General features: G+C 47.0%; 1 protein-coding gene across 2 annotated transcripts in view; it reads left to right on the forward strand.

Annotated features, from left to right (window-relative positions):
• The window catches only part of LOC133343771 (A disintegrin and metalloproteinase with thrombospondin motifs 7-like), an 80,939-nt gene extending 64,051 nt beyond the window's left edge, over nucleotides 1-16,888 (forward strand). For both annotated transcript variants that reach the window (XM_061553589.1, XM_061553590.1), the window contains one exon: nucleotides 15,094-16,888. In XM_061553589.1, coding sequence (XP_061409573.1) covers nucleotides 15,094-15,254 — 161 coding nt within the window. In that variant the 3' untranslated portion in view covers nucleotides 15,255-16,888. The remainder of the gene's footprint in view (nucleotides 1-15,093) is intronic.
• The last annotated feature ends 385 nt before the right edge of the window (nucleotides 16,889-17,273 follow it).

A 17,273-nucleotide genomic window follows, 5' to 3' on the forward strand; every position in this document is an offset into this window, starting at 1 on the left:
ATGGCAAGCTTCGGGGCCACTTCCTGGAGTCGTGGAGTTCTGCCATTACTCGTACATTTCATAAAAGCGTGTTTTTTTAAAAGTTGTTTTTAATATTACTTGTTAAATGGAGGCCACGGACTGCGCCACGGAGCTTTTAGCGGTAAACAAGGCACCGTATTTACCGGGTAATACTTCAAGCTACCTTTACCCTACCCTTTACCTTACCCCTTGGCATGTCGACATCTTTACCCTTTACCTTTCCCCTTTTACCTGGTAAAAAGGGTAAATTACCTTACCTTGCCGAGGCCTAGTGGCAAGTAATATCTGAACAGCACCTGGGCCTATTTAGAATCACAATTTTATGAGTATCTGGTGCAGTGTATCAACATCACCACTGGGGAGACAAAAGCACTGGTCTTGGGCACACCACCACACTCTTACGAGCCATGTTGACGTTCATAGGTGCTCACTAACAGCAATTACCTACTATAATCACCCATAAATGTCTGTCCGTCCCGCGCGTGGCGTCCCTCCACATGAGAACCATCCCCCAACCTGACGCCACTCCACACGAGGCCCACCCCCACCATTAATATTCATGAATGGATTTTTACACGAACGCAGAGGAAGGTCGAGCCGAATTAAATAATTTATAACACAAAGTCGCTTCAAATATGACGTTTCTTTACAGAAAGTGACGGTAAAAAATAAATCTACGCAGTACAGTGCGACATCCGTGCGTGACGTCACTGCAAAAGAGCCCCCCCCCCCCTTCATTAATATTCATGCCCGCGTGGAAATTTACACTAACGCACAAGAAGGTCGTGCACTCCACATGCCGCACCCCTCCCCTCATTAATAACCATGAGGGATGACGTCACTCCACATGCCACACCCCTCCTTAATAATCATGAGCGGGTGACGTCACTCCACATGCCACACCCCTCCCCAATAACCATTAGCGGGTGACGTCACTCCACATGGGGCAACACCCCGCCCTCATTAATAATCATGAGCTGTACAATTTTTCTATTGAATATTTCAGATTTACTGCAATATACACCCGTCCTTGGATGGGCAAAAAGCTAGTTGCCCCAATAGTCTGTTAAGGCTATACAGGAGATTTTTGGTCTTTGTATGTGTAACGACATAAATGGCGACAGTGGGTGTACTATGCACAAAGCCTCACTAGAGGGCAGATTCCGGATGTCACGGAGGTCGGGTCAGGACATGATACTCTGGGTGAACCCGTGAGAGCACGTGACCGGACGAGGGGGCACTGGGGCCCCCAGAAAGGGGGTGAGCGGGCCACGTGATGTGGACCTAGACTCTTCGTGAAGGATCGAGAAGGGGGCGTGTCCAGAGGCGGAGCCCGGTCATGCCACAGGAGATATAAGCTGAGCCCCGAGAGGGAGCATGGCTGTTCAATCCGGGAAGAAGTCGTCTTCTCCGATCTTCGCTGTTCAGTACACGACGAGACGACGGCGTGTCGGCAGTTCTTGTTCAACCATATCGGGAATCCGTTCAAGTGGTTAGGTAGATAGGAACGGTGGCCACCACCTTACGTAGTTAATCTGTAATGTACATAGTCGCTCGGCATGTACATAGTTAACCTTGGACTGTTGAATAGTGTTGGTTGTGTTAGAGAATAAAACGTGTTACCTCCCAGTCTTGGTGTGTGCCTTATTAGACACCCACTACGTATGGATATGATTATGTACATTTTTGCATGTACAGTAAAACCTTGGATTGCGAGTATTTTGGTCTGCGAGTGTTTTGCAAGACGAGCAAAATTTTAAAATAAATATTAATTTGATAAACGAGCGAGGTCTTGCAATACGAGTAGTACGTGTATACGCTTTGTCTGCCGAGCGTCACGTGATCACAACTGATATATGAGTGATTTGATATACGAGTGCTTTGGATTACAAACACGTTTCCGGAACGAATTATGCTCACAATCCAAGGTTTTACTGTAAGTCTGTTTGTGTGGGTGGGAGCGGTGATGTTGTGCTTATCGCACTGCGCTACAAAACCAGCGACTCGAGTTTGATTCTAGCTTATGGCCAACACCAGTGATGATTATCTTAACCGGTCATGGGCCTTCCCTACGTTGACTCAGCTTCAATCGAGTACCTGGTTCGGTGTGTAAACTTTGCCACTAGGGAGACAAAGGCAGGTAGGCGTGGTGTTGGCCACCCACTCTCTTGTGTGCCGTGCCGGCCTTTAAAGGTGCTCGCTAACAACACTTGCTCCTTCAGTCTGTTAAGGCTATATGGGGGATCTTTGTTTGGTTTTTGTGTGTGAATTTCTCAGAGCTTTAATTTTCTGCCACAAATGGGAATTCTTTATTGATGCCACTGCCTCAATTTAGTTATGCCAATTATCAGAGCTTTTCAGAGAATTACATTCATAAGAACACTGCCCCATTGGGCACTGCCGTTCTTGCACTCATGGAGAAAAGGGAGGCAAAGAGGTTTTTTTTAGTTTTCAGTCAAAACATCCTGAATCTGTTCTGACAGCCCAGATTTCAGAAGGCAGATGTACTCTTTGTAGAGTTCAACAAATTTGGCCCAAGGTCCCTGTGTCTCATAGCTGTGGCATGTATCTCCAAGGGATCGTTCACACTTGTCTTCACTGTTCCTTCTATTGTGCAGCAGGCAATCAATTAAAGCGTGCAAATGTGCTTTTTTACAAGGGCACAATTTCTTTTATGCTCATTTGTGATGGCATTGTATGCCTATTATTGTCAACATTCCAGTTATTTTTCAGTGCCATTTTTTCCCCGTTCGGAAATTATTTGACAGTTATGATGAGGTCAAGGATATTTCATTTTTTTATGAATGTCAAAAAAGCAGCCTTAGTTGCAGAAATATAACAGGCACTAACATTATTACAACTCTAACGCTATCATAATATCACAGTATCCCAAATGATGGTGCTTTAATGTGATACGTAAAATTTTGACTTAAAACTTTCGTAACTGCAGGAATTCATATTCTTTGGTTCTTTTGGTAAAGTCACGTAGATAGAAAAATAATAAAAAAGAAAGTGAATAAGAATAAAATAAAAACCAAAAACCACGACGTTTCGATCACAACACAAGTGCTCATCATCAGCTCTTAAGGCAAACTGTTTATAAAGGTTTAGAGATGGGCGTAGCCCAAGTGTGTCAGCAGCATGGGCGGAGTAGCTAATGTTAATGTCGGAGAAAACAACGAACCGGCAGTGGGTCTCCACTCTCCACCAAAGGGCCGCTAGGCAATCCTTGCACCTCGCTCCACACACCCACACTGCTGACGGTGGAGGTTGACAAGAAAACACAAATCAAGTCATGACCCAAAGTGGTTGATGACATCTTTCCAATGATTGCTGAGTTTATAACCATCCTCTCGGTTGAAATTGTCTGTGTCTGTATATATGGATGGCTTCATGAACTAATCTTTGTTGATAGCCAGTAGGCTTGTAAAGTACCATCGTCTTAGAGAAATAAATTTCGTGTGAGCCAGCCGCATTAAAATAATGATAATGAGGCTAACCCCCCTTTTCCTGATGACTACCACTTGTGTTGCGATCGAAACGTATTTTTTTAAATCACTTTACTTTTTATTATTATTTTATCTACGTGACTTTACCGAAATAACCAAAGAATGTATAACATTACTTATATCCATTAACAACTGCCTTTTATGAAGTTATACCACATACTTGCAATATGGGAAACATTTTACATTTCATTATCTCCCTCCACTCATACATTGCCTGTTACCAAATCACCTGCAATGGGCCCAATCTTTGACGCTAAGCACGGATTGAGCCTGGATAGCGCGTGCCAGGTTGTCACGGGGGACTGTGTGGTCAGCAACACAGCAACTCCATTGTTATACAAAACTGTACTGTAGTTCTATGCTCCTCGCCCTCACTAACCGGCACTGACCAGTGCGGTTGAAGTTTGGTCAAATAACTCCCATGACCCAAAGGGTGTGGGGGAAGCCCTCATTGAGCAGTGGATTCACAGACAGGGATGTTCGTGTGCTTTCATAATGGTTTCAATGTTTACTTGAACAAATTTAGTTAAAATAAAATTTATAACCTAGGATATGTTTTTGTTACATCACAAATATCTGCCTTGTTACTGACAGTTATGCGTTGTTTATAACAGTATTGAGGTGGGAAGGGGGGACATTTTGTTCTTGAAAAAATTTAATGGTTCAGTGTAATTGTAACCATTTTGATTTGGCGTGGGATGTTGACATCTCAGTTTGCTGTGTACATTTGTGGCTTTATGTGGATAAAAACAAATCACCATATTTTGTGCACACATGCTGCTTTGACCTTCCTTTTCAAAGCAGCAGAACTGACAAATTTAACATCAGGGGAACTTTCCCCAGAGAATGTTATAAACTACCACTGTGCATCTCCGTTATCTCTCCATCCACAGCGCACTGCATAATGAGGCATACTAAAGTAGTAACCTGCAGAAAAATAATTACAAGCTCCCAGGTGTTTGTAATACGTACTTTGTTCCAAACGGTATTTTATATTCAGAAATACATACATAAAGCTGAGATATATATTGTAAATATGTAACAATGAATAAAAACTCACTGCCATATCACAGCTGATGCCGATAATTATTATGAGCATGAGAATAAACTAAGCTCGAGTCTGCCTAACAATTTTATTCGGAACGTTATATATGCAGCACTTCACAAATAACACAATATTGCTCATAATATACATTTTTCTCCTGAGATTTCACTTGCTTTGAATTATGCAATTAATATCAACAGAAGCTTCAACGTAAATTCCTCCCCTGGGAAGGAAGGTCATCGGCTGACAGTATGCCATGTTCAGCCTGCTTTATCATCACTTCAATAGTTTCCCCTTCCAATTTAGCTTTCATTTCGAGCCTTATAAGCAGGATTTACTGGTAATCTCCAAGTGTAGTGATGTGTGTTTGCTGCTATCTGTCATAATGAGTGATTTAATAGTACTTGCACGGTAATGGCATCATGCAGATATATTGTTATTTATGCGATTGAGAGATTAAAAATATATTTTGCTCCGACACACCTTATTCATTTTTAATTCTTATTTCATCTTAATATTGTAATGGATACGTATTGGTGTTTATTCATCTCGTAACCTTTGTCCCCCTTCACGGTTCGATACATTTTCTGAATTCAGGATTCGATTTAATATTAAATTAGGTATTGGCCATTGTGGTTAATTTGTCAGTAGTCAGAAGTTTATTTCCAGCCCTTTTTCAATAGCAACTCAGCCAGTCGACAACAATAGCAACTCAGCCAGTCGACAACAGTGGCGGCAAAGTTTTATTACACATTACAAGTTATACACGTGCTTTATGTATATATATCTATATATCGTTAATTACAACATAATCTTCAAACTAAGTTTTTCCGCAACTATCTACATTCACGGGATTGCTTTAAGAGTGTATCTGGTGGCTGCATGCTTTACAGAACCAACCGAATACAACACATGCAAATGGAAAAAAAGCATCATTCTTCTGTGCACAGTTCAATACATGTATCGTGAACATAGCCACTGATCGATGCATCGTGCTCATGGAGAGCAATTTTTTGGCCGAACTTAAAAGTAAAATGTTAAAATACACCAATAAAAAGTGTCGTACCAAATTGTTTTGGTCAGAAAACATAATTAAGGAGATATGAAAAAATGTAAGAAGAAATTAAGGAAGGAAATGGCGTTCCACCGTATAGATCATCACAAGCATAGAGACACTGTGTGTCTCTGTGTTGTCTCTATCTGCTTGTGTGTCTGTGTGTCTCTGTGTTTGTGTTTTGTCTCTCTCTCAAATTTAGTTCTACCCGATGACGACTGCTTGTGTTGCAATTGATATGTCGTATTCTATTATTTAATTTATTTTCTTTCTACGTGACATTACCGAAAGAACCAAAGAGTAAGTCATTTAACTCTTAGATATGAATTGATACTGTCCTTCAATGTCTGCAGTGGTCTTCCTCTTTGAGTTTAGTTTGTTGTCCTTCACCCGCACCTCCAATTAGCACAGTTTGCTACGTACGGTGCAAAATAAGTTAAAGATACTTACATAACTAGGCATATTCCTTCCTTGGCCTGCAACAATTACCCATAACAATGTTGGTTTTGTTGCATTCCCTACAAAGGATTATGCCACTGTTGCTCCTGCTGTCAAGAAAAACGACAGGGGGGCAGTAAAAAAGGTGACAGCAGTTCTAGTGTGAACTATGCCTGCTACTCCTATGCAGAATGTCCCTAAGAAGTGTGGATAATACGATATTTCAATCCAATTTCCCATTGAGTGTTCAGCTGCTCCATTGTGCAATTGGACTTGGTGTGGCAGTGAAATGCATTTATGTTATCAGAGCTGAACCCCCGTTTCTTCTTCCTGCACGTGCTTCTTGATGTTAACTACAGGAGGCCGTGGGTTCCATTTCCGACCCTGATGCCTGTATATTTGTAGTTTGCATGTTCTTCACGTGGTCACGTGGATTTTTCTCCGGGTCCTCCTTTTTCCCTCCACATTTAGAAACATGCGTTTTGTGTATTCGGCTGCAATAAAATTGCACAAAGATAAACCACCTGACTATGGGGACCTCATTTGCCAGTAAAAATATGATAATTGGTTCTTTACCCTTCTATCTGGCAACAAAACTGACACCTTTTTACAAGGAGTCATGTTTGCATAGACCGCAATACCTGCAGTCATAAATACAAACAAAAGACATAAGTCTGATAATGTGCACTGTCCTTGAAGTTGATTGGTCCACACCCGAGACAGCTTTCCTTAGAGCCTAGTCTCACATGGGTTGGACCAGAAGACACCAAAAGGCGCAGATAGAAGGGTAAAGAACCAATTATCATATTTTTACTGGCAAATGAGGTCCCCATAGTGTAGATGTTTGCCCCGAACTCTCATACTCTGATGGTGCATTGTCTTTGAGTTGTGCGCCTTTTGGTGTCTTTTGGTCCAACCCATGTGAGACTAGGCTCTAAGGAAAGCTGTCTCGGGTGTGGACCAATCAACTTCAAGGACAGTGCACATTATCAGACTTATGTCTTTTGTTTGTATTTATGACTGCAGGTATTGCGGTCTATGCAAACATGACTCCTTGTAAAAAGGTGTCAGTTTTGTTGCCAGATAGAAGGGTAAAGAACCAATTATCATATTTTTACTGGCAAATGAGGTCCCCATAGAGCAGTGAAACCTTGTTTCGCATTGGTCCTTTCTCAGAAGAATTAACAAACCCAGTCCATTTGAAAAGCATTATTCAAGTCAGCATGATCATTTTCAGTTTTATAATTTTTGGCTGCTATACATTTCCACATAATAAGCCACTTCGTTGAGCTATCATTTGTGAGCAGATGGCTTCTAAAAATAGATATATATACTTAAATGGGCTATATCTGGTTAAATAAATAAATCAGTTTTCGTTTGTTATGCCAAGGGAGATGTGAACTGTGTAGAAGGTTTGTATTTTTATGTACGACATATTCAATTTATTCATGTGGGTTTTTTTGCTAACTAAACAACGCGTTCCCAAATGCCTTTAAAAGTGGAGCATTGCCAACTGCTTTTCTGAAATCTACATTCTTGCCTGTGTAATAATCCTTCTTGAGACGGCTTCCGGAATCAGTCCTTTTAATTTTCAACTTCCACAGTTACATTTTACACACACACTCTCCGTTGCTGGCAGACAACGGAGAGAGGGCAGACTTCCCGCCAAGTCCCCACCGCGCACGTGGCACCCAGAGCCCCCGTACGCGCGTGACTCCTGCTCTTCTCGTTCCCAAGTTTACTCACGACCGCTCTCTCTCTCTCTCTCTTAATCCCTTCGTCACGTGGTACCCCCCAGCCAATCCTCCATAGACAGTGTTGACCGTTCCCGATGGTTCCCTGTCAATCCCGGGACCACGCCTCTGATCCGGCTCCCCATTAGCTGAGGCCCCGATTGGCCAGGCCAATCACCCCTGCTAACATGCCGTGATCACGCCGAGGCCATGCTCCCAGGCTCATCCGTTATTGGCTACAAAGCAGGACCGGCAAGCCAATCTCCACATAAACCCTCTATGGCTGTTATTACATCTCCCCCCCCCCCGGTGAAAAAAATCAGCCGTCTCGGCTGGGAAAAGGGTGATCAACCAATTCCGTAAAAACATCTTATTAGGGCACCAAGGTGCGTTTAACAATAAAGGGTGAAACGGCATCCCCGCGCCGAACAACACTTAAAAACAGTCACCCATGAAAAAACCCGACATACATTAGGGCGCCCCTGCAGCGCGGTAACGACAGGGAGAACAGCTAGACGATCAAACGTTAATGAAACGGGAGAGATTTCGATCGCGTACGCGACGCGGGACCCTCTCCGCTTCCAGCGCATGGTCGCTTTGCTTTCGGATCGACAGGAGGTGGTAGGCTTGAAGAAGAAGAAGGTTGTTGGTTCTTGGTCATGTCCAGGGCAGGCCCCGTTGGAGGGGGGGCAGCGGGGGCTTCCTCAGCCCTCAGAACCTGTTCATCTGTAGGAGGCACAACACAGTCCCCCTTGGGATCAACGGGTGTGGCAATCAGCGTAATCGGCTCGGCAGAACCCGGCAGGTCAGCTAGTGGGAATGAAGGACCGACACGCGTGTCAACATAGGGTTTAAGTCGCGAGAAATGAACATACCACCGACGTTTTCCGTACTGAACGCGGATACTTTGTGAGTTCTGAACATCTACCAGCGTCACAGGCCCCCGCCACGGCCTGTGCAGTTTAGGGGACGTGCCCGCCGGTACCTGGGGGCAGTGGAGCCACGCCAGGTCTCCCACTGACCAAGGCATGCGAGTATGCGATCGACGCGCATACCGTTCGTTCCTTGCCTGGGCACGGGCCGTCGCACACCTGGCAGCCTCTCGCGCTTCCGTAACTCGTTCAATCGAGTCCCGCACGTGATCAGGCAAGGAGCGGGATGGTTGTTTACTCAGCTTACCCAGTTGCACATCGATGGGTGGAACATTCTCACGGCCATACATAAAAAAAAATGGTGAGTATCCCGTGGATGTGTGTGGAACCATGCGGTATGCCGCTAAGACGCCTGGTATGTGCAAGTCCCAATCGGTTTGCTTTTCACTGACCGTGTGACACAGCATAGCCGAGAGGGTACGATTGAATCGTTCCACCATACCCTCTGTTTGTGGATGGTATGGGGAAGTGCGAATTTTCTTTGTACCCAGCGCGTCACAAACCTCCTTAAGCAATTTAGAGGAGAAGTTCCGCCCTTGATCTGTGAGCAGCCTCTCAGGTGCCCCCTTGTCCATGACATACCCGTTCAAGAAAGCGTCGGTGATGGACGCTGCCGTTTGGTCGGGTAGAGGCCAGGCCATCGGCCATGGAGAAAAATATTCCACCCCGACCAGAAGGTATTTATTGCCCCTAGCCGACGGGGGAAACGGGCCCAGAATGTCCAGAGCAACTAATTCGTTGATGCGGGACACCTCAATGGAACGTAACGGCGGTACATAGTGGTTCCGAGGCGGTTTCCTCTTCGCACAATCATGGCATGAGCGGACAAAGTCATTGACGTCTGCCATCATACCGGCCCAGAAAAAATCCTTTTGCATCGCGGCCAAAGTCTTTTGGACGCCGAGGTGTATCAACTTATCAGCGTGCAGAGCGCAAAGCAGGTCGTAGCGAAGCGAAGTAGGCACGATCAAGCGTGGTCGGTCAGACAACCCGTCGGTGCACATTAACAGTCCCGACTTGCCTCGGAACATCTGCCACTTCCATCCCGCCAATTGAGATTTTTGTTTCCCTACCAATTTCCGTAGCGGAGACAGCGAGGCATCAGCCTCCTGCTCACGTAACCAGACCGCGTGCGGCAGCCGTAAGGTATCATCGGTGTCTACCGACACCTGCTGGTCGTCCTCATTCGCTTTCGCCCCTGCGTCGTCCTCATTCGCTATCGCCCCCATAACCGGGCAGGGCGAGGTGGGCGGTGCCGCACAGCGGTGCGTGCCCATCAGGCAAGTGCACGGAGGAACGGGCGGCAGCCTTGAGAGCGCGTCAGCGTTCGCGTGACGGGCCCCCTTACGATATGTAATATTGAAGGAAAATTCCTGTAACGATTCCAACCACAGAGCCAATTGGCCTGACGGCTGATCCAATTTCAAAGAGTATTGCAAAGCCGCATGATCAGTGCGAACCAGGAATTTCCTTCCGTACAGGTACGGCCGGTACAATCGAACAAAATGCACAATTGCCAAAAGTTCCCGCCTTGTCACGCAATATCGCGTTTCCGCAGGGGACAGAACCCTGCTGCTGTACGCCAACACTCGCTCAACCCCGTCCTTACGTTGCGACAAAACAGCCCCAATGCCGATATCACTAGCATCCGTATCAAGGATGAACGGCTGTGAGAAGTCTGAGTAATCTAGCGTAGGCGCCGTGGCGAGGTGGTCCCGAAGTGCCTTAAAATAACTTTCTTCCTCCACTCCCCATTTAAACCTTAGATTTTTGCCCGTTAGAACGTGTAATGGTTTCGCCAACGTCGCAAAGTTCTTAACGAAGCGGCGATAATAGGAAGCGAATCCAATAAACCGCCGAACATCACCCACGGAAGTGGGTGTGGGCCACTCTCGAACACATTTGGTTTTCAGAGGGTCAGTGGACACGCCGTCTGAACTGACAATATGACCCAAGTAACGGACGGAGTGTTGCAAAAGGTGGCATTTCTTAGGTTTAAACTTGAGGTCAGCCGCCCGAACGTGCGGCTGAAGACAATTATATCGTCTAGATATATGAGGTACGTTTCCCACTGTAGTCCAGCCAACACCAATTCCATGAGCCGTTGAAACGTCGCCGGGGCCGCATTCAAGCCCATAGGCAACCGATTGAATTCAAAGAGACCTGGCGGCGTGCGGAATGCCATTTTGGCTTTTGACTCGTCATCCAGGGGAAGCTGCCAAAAGCCCGAGGACAGATCAAGGGTGGAAAAGAATTTAGCACCCGATAAAGCATCCAACGAGTCATCCATCCTCGGTAAGGGGTACGCGTCCGCCACCGAAATTTTGTTCAACCGGCGGAAATCAACGCAAAATCTTGTACCACCATCTTTTTTGTTAACCAGAACGACGGGCGCGCCCCAAGGGCTGTTGGACGGCGAAATAATATCCGCCGCCAGCAATTCATCTACTGCTCCGCGCACGTGTTCCCTTTCCGCTGGGCTCATGCGATGAGGGTGCATACAGATGGGAGGTGCCGCACCGGTGTCAATATGGTGCGACAAAAGCGACGTGCGGCCGAGGTCCAAATAATTTCTGCTGAAAACATCAGCGTACCGTAGCAATAGTGAACGCAGGGCATTCCTTTGTTCATTCGACAAGGAAGAATTTTCCCCGCATAAATCTGCGATCCAGCGTTCTTGCGAACGATCGTGCGGAGGCCCACCCGCGGGCATCCGGGCGCGCGGCGTTTCGTCACAAGAGGCGAAATCGGTAGTGACGTGAGCCAGCACCGATCCCTCCGGAACAACAACGCGGTCAGGTCCCCCATTCAATACCTGTATGAAAGGTGCCTGACCTGGTCGCGCGATCGTTTGTGCCGCCGCCAAAGAAAAAGATTTAGATACCGAATTCGATGGGGATAATAGCACGCCCTTCGCATCCCTTCCAATTTGAAGGGGTTTTCGGTAACGCAGCGGAATGAGCATTTGCGCTCTCGACGGAACCTCCACCGTAGCAGCGACTACGGCAGTAACTGCGTTACCTGTAGGCGCACTGGCCAGCAGGGAAGGCAGGAACGACATCCTACGACCCCCCGGCATTTCCAAACAATCCTGGTCGACCCGTATTTTCAGCGGCATCCGGCGCAGGAAATCAGTACCAAGCAAGCATGGGACAGCTAGCGAGCGAGAGATCAACACAGGTCCTGCGGCGGTAATATTTCCAATAGCGATGTTCACATCTACCTGACCACAGATACCCATGCTTCCCCCATTTGCGGAAACACACGCATCATTAACCCTGCGTATCCGTGACGTAGGAATGGACAACAAATGAAAAATAACATCTGAAATGATGGTAGCAGATGTGCCAGTGTCCACCAAGATACGGACGTCAACGTCGACGGTACGGGGTACCATCGACGAGCCCGACGCCGCAGCCACAACCCTGCGAGCCAATTTCTTCCACTGTGTAGCAGAGCGTGTAAATGGAGCAGGAGAAGTAAAATTATCCTTAGGAGTGTAAGAATGAGTGCGAGTGGATGAGTGATGTGACACGACCTGCCGGGTGTCCGATTTGTGCCGACTCGCCCAAGGTTGTTGCAGTTCCGCAGCAGGTGGAGGAGATGGAGGTCCCCTTGGCGGAAGAGGCGATAGCAGAGGTCGGCAGCGGCAGTCACGGGCGAAATGGCCCCGTCTGCCGCACTTGAAACACGCGGCCGTCGTCGGCCGGCGGTCGGATGACCCGGCCCTCGCACGTGGACGGCCTGCGTAGTCGCCACGCTGGTCGCGCAGCCGCCGTCCCGGAATCCTATGCGGAACAGCAGCAGCCAGCATGTCGTCGTCGCCAGAGTCGTCGGAGCAGTGGACAACCAGTCGTGGAGACCACCCCAAGGGCGGCCCGTCGATTTCGGGTTTCCCCGTCCACGCCGCCATCTGGTCCCAATGCTTGATATTAAACTTAGCGTCCAGGCAGCGCGCCACCCATCGCGATGTAAGCGGTTCGTGGCCGCACACTGGTAGAGAAATGTTGAGCTCCTGAGACAACTCCAGCATACGGGAAAGGATGAGAGGATCCAAATGATCGGCCGTCGCGTCGGGGTAGGCAGCCATGGCCAGCGCCATCAACGCCCCCCGATAAGCCAAAGGCGACTCCTCCGATCCTCGGCGACGCGACATAAATTTTCTGGTGGCTGACGTCGGTGGGTCGTAAAATTCCGCCATCTCTGCGAACGCATCTCGCAGTGTCTTCTTCTTGGACGCCGGGATGGAGCGGAAGACCCCCAGAGAAACATCATCAAGCAGTGTAGGTAGCGCTCCCAGCGCTTCATCCTCCGTCCAGTTCACGGATCTAAAAGCTGACTCGAAGCGCCACGTAAAAGCACTCCAATCGCCGCCGGCGATAAATTCTTTAATCTGTGGAAGGCGATGTCCGCGGTGGCAAGCGCGCGCCGCGGGCGTCTCCGACTACTGTTCTCGCGCTCCACCCGTTGCAGGCAAAATGGCGTCCGGCGGCCGCGTGGCGGCAGGCGCGCCCAAAATGGCGGCCGACGGCTCCAGCGCAGCCGCCCCGCCCAAAACGACGGCTTCCTCCCGCGTGGCAAGAGCAATGGCGGACTCAGATTCTTTTGCAGGACCCCTTCCCGCGGCGTCCAGCTGGCGACCCACGGCTGGTGAGGACGCCACCGCGGTCACCAGGCTTAGCAGAATGGCGCGTAACGACTCGATCTGCTCCGCCATCAGCCGCCATTCGTCTTTTGTTCCTGCGGTGGTCGCATCTTCTCCCAGTCGACGCTGAGAGGCGTCGAGGAGAGCAGTATCAGCAGGCGGCATAGGGGCTGTAGCCCCCAACAGCTCATCTTCATCCGTCTCGACCTCTTCCTCCGATGGAGGCACGGGCAGGTTCTTTTTTCTGAGGTGCTTGGACATCTTGCCAATCGTCCAAACGGTCGCTGAAGAACTTCTGACACCAACGTAATAATCCTTCTTGAGACAGCTTCCGGAATCAGTCCTTTTTATTTTCAACTTCCACAGTTACACTTTACACACACACTCTCCGTTGCTGGCAGACAACGAAGAGAGGGCAGACTTCCCGCCAAGTCTCCACCGCGCACGTGGCACCCAGAGCCCCCGTACGCGCGTGACTCCTGCTCTTCTCGTTCCCAAGTCTGCTCACGACCGCTCTCTCTCTCTCTTAATCCCTTCGTCACGTGGTACCCCCCAGCCAATCCTCCATAGACAGCATTGACCGTTCCCTGTCAATCCCGGGACCACGCCTCTGATCCGGGTCCCCATTAGCTGAGGCCCCGATTGGCCATGCCAATCACCCCTGCTAACATGCCGTGATCACGCCGAGGCCATGCTCCCTGGCTCATCCCTTATTGGCTACAAAGCAGGACCGGCAAGCCAATCCCCACGTGAACTCTCTATGGCTGTTATTACACCTGCATACACCTCCAATGCCAAACTGAATAAGGATGAGATACATCACAACTGTTTAGGTTTTGGCAGTTATACTGTATATCTTTCTGATGTGGTACAGCTCAAAAACACATCAGAAAGCTATATTAACATGCCTGCAAATGCACCCAAACTAATATCTCAACCTTTAACTTGTTGTGCAAAACCTAACCAATTATGATGTTGTGAATGACTTGCAACCGTTTCAAGTAGTAAATTGTCTATTTAGAGTTGAGAAGTCAAAAGTCGCCCTTCTATAAGAGACCTAACATGAATTTGCAGGCGGCGCTCCTCAGGAAATATTTGGTTTTGACAGCGGTCGTACATTTGGAAAGCATGCCTGTCTTGCTTTTGTTTCCTGTGTTCTCACGGCCCTGTTACACCACCACCGTGCCCCTAACACAGTGGTGGAGCTATCGAGTGGTGTGCTGCACTGGGATCCATGGGCTCAAGGAGCCAAGGTGCCAGGCTATGAAGAGGGTGGCCTAAAATTACAATTCTGTAGTTGAACTCTGGCCTGCCTGCCTGTTAAATCTCCGGTCATAGAAGCAAGGACGAGTGAGGCCATGGGGGCGAGATCTTTTCATGGGAAGCAGCTGCATTTCCTGTTGCTCCCAAATAAATACATGAGTGAAAATGAATACATTTTTCCTCATTAACACTTAATTGTGCCGGATGATTGGCGCCAGATGAGAGATATAAGCATTGACGCCATGACCACTTTTCCACTCATTACTTTGCAGATCGCCATAATTACTGTCCAGCTATCGCGTATGAATGCTGTGTGACTGAACAAGGGTCCACAGCACAGAGGAGTCCAGGTGCCGGGCTAGAAAGAGGGGTTAATAAGGTTTTACTCATTGCACGAGGGAACGTGCCAACGACGCTAAGCAACTGCCCCCACGCTTATTGATTTGTCTACAGAGCACACGTGCGAGAAGGATCGAATGTCGTTTACATTCTGCCGGCGTCTCAAGCTGCTGGGCCGATGTCAAGTGGCAACCGTGAGGCTCCAGTGCTGCCTCACGTGTCACCGAGACGTTCAACGCAGCCGCCCGAGGGGCAACGAACACGTCTCCAAATAACGACCAAGGCAGCGTCTGTCAAAACCTGTGCTCTCCATTTTAGTTTCCTCCAGTCCGGCAAGACTGCTTAAGAGTCACGTTAACACCACCGTTCGTTCCCTTGGCCCTGTCGAAACGGCTGTGGATAAGCGATGAATAACTAAAGAACGCCGACAGCAGTTAAGGGTAAAATTAGTCCGTTCATGTTCTGTATGCTGGTTAAAAAAAATGTTCAAAGTGGTGCCCGTGCTCTGCTACGTGTGTACGTATGTTGAACTTCTTTTGCACCGTAATGTGCCAACCGTGGTAATCGGAGGTGCTACAAGCATGGAGTGTCTCATATGCAATTTAGAAAATATTTGACAAATAGGACAAGCCATTGAGGGCAGTTGTAGCCATGTTCTTGGACCATGTGATTTAGTAATCTTTTGTCCTTCATGTACTATATGCTATCCAGAGGTCCTTAATGACTGTAATACATTTCAAGTACTTGGAAATGTTTGTACGTCACATTATTAATATGTTTATATCGATTTTGACTGTAACCACTACAATTCAAGATGAAATGTACTCACATATTCAAAGAGCTTACGTGCACTCAAATGTTTGGTTCCAGGTTGTTGTTTTGTTTCAATGGTACCGAATGAATAAACACGTGGTGCTATGAAAATGAATTGGTGTAAAATCCCTGTGGTTCAAAGGGTAATAACCATGTCAAGTGGTGCTGATAGTGTACTGTATATCCACATGCATGCTTGTAGCTGAGTAATGTATGGCTTTGTTATTTGATTGTGTACACCCTTTAAACAACTGAAGTTTATACCGGATACATAGTGCTTATTTCTTTGTAGCTGTAAATTATTTCCACACTTGTGCTAAAGTAGGTTTCATACCGATTTTTTTTTTCAAGTTTAAATTGCCTCTCACTGCATGTCTACTCAGGAGGCAGGTGCCACCTCAACTAGGTTCATCCTCGGGCTCCAAATTAATGCATTGGATAAAATATAAATAAAAAATTATGATTTGAAGCTTTCGTGACTGCAGGAATCCATACTCTTTGGTTCTTTCGGTAAAGTCCCGTAGTTAGAGTTCTTCAGCAGTTGCTGAATAACTCTTCAGCAGTTGTTTCTTGCTGTCGTCCCACCTGATGACGATTGCTTGTGTTGCGATCGAAACGTCGTGATTTGTTTTATTTTATTTCTAACTACGTGACTTTACCGAAGTAACCAAAGAGTATACATTTAAATTCTTGTGGGTTTTCAGATTACTTTTATTAATTGTTGCAACATCGTTATTGTTACCTATCACCTACCACTGCTATGTGGAAAATGAAAATCTTCAATTTGGTAAACAATTACAAAATAATGATTCCATGATACAATTGAAATTGTGAGGTATATTACTGAATCCAGACTGACAGGAAGTGCAAGAGATTAAAACAAGTATAGTCTTCAGTTTTATATTACTGTAACATAGTTTATATATGTAGACTTGACGTTCATGGTCACTGATTTTAATCGGTAATGATTTGTGCCTTGCATTTCCTTGCGGTGCTCTGATTTGGACTTCGTATGGATTTCTTTTCAAAAAGTGTCATCTTTTCACTGAATGTTGGTAAAAACAATATTTAATAAAGAAAATCAAAGACCCTCCAATTATTTGAGGAAAATGCTTTTCAGAACTCTGCCAAAGTGAAAATTCTCTTTACTCAGCAGAAAGGAACATTCACCCCAAGAAGCAAATAAAATGTGGTGAACGGTAAAGGTGCAGCCTTCCAATTTCTTCTTCTTGCCACTGCTGGCATAAAGGTCTCCAGTAAGGCGTATTTTGGCCAACTCTTTCACGCTGGCCAGACGTCTTAGAAGAGGCGAACGTACCTACACTTTACCCCACCAACTCGACCTCACGATCGATTGCAGTATACCGATGTATACTGTTGGGTTGACAGAGGCAAGTGGACTTTGAAAAGGTATTGTTTCAACTGCCATGCTGGAAGATTGAACCGGTGACCTTTGGATTGCAATTCCAGTGTGCTAACCC

The sequence above is a fragment of the Lethenteron reissneri genome, chromosome 18 (assembly GCF_015708825.2).
Source record: "Lethenteron reissneri isolate LAM-NWPU_2019-01 chromosome 18, ASM1570882v1, whole genome shotgun sequence".
NCBI lineage: Eukaryota > Metazoa > Chordata > Hyperoartia > Petromyzontiformes > Petromyzontidae > Lethenteron > Lethenteron reissneri.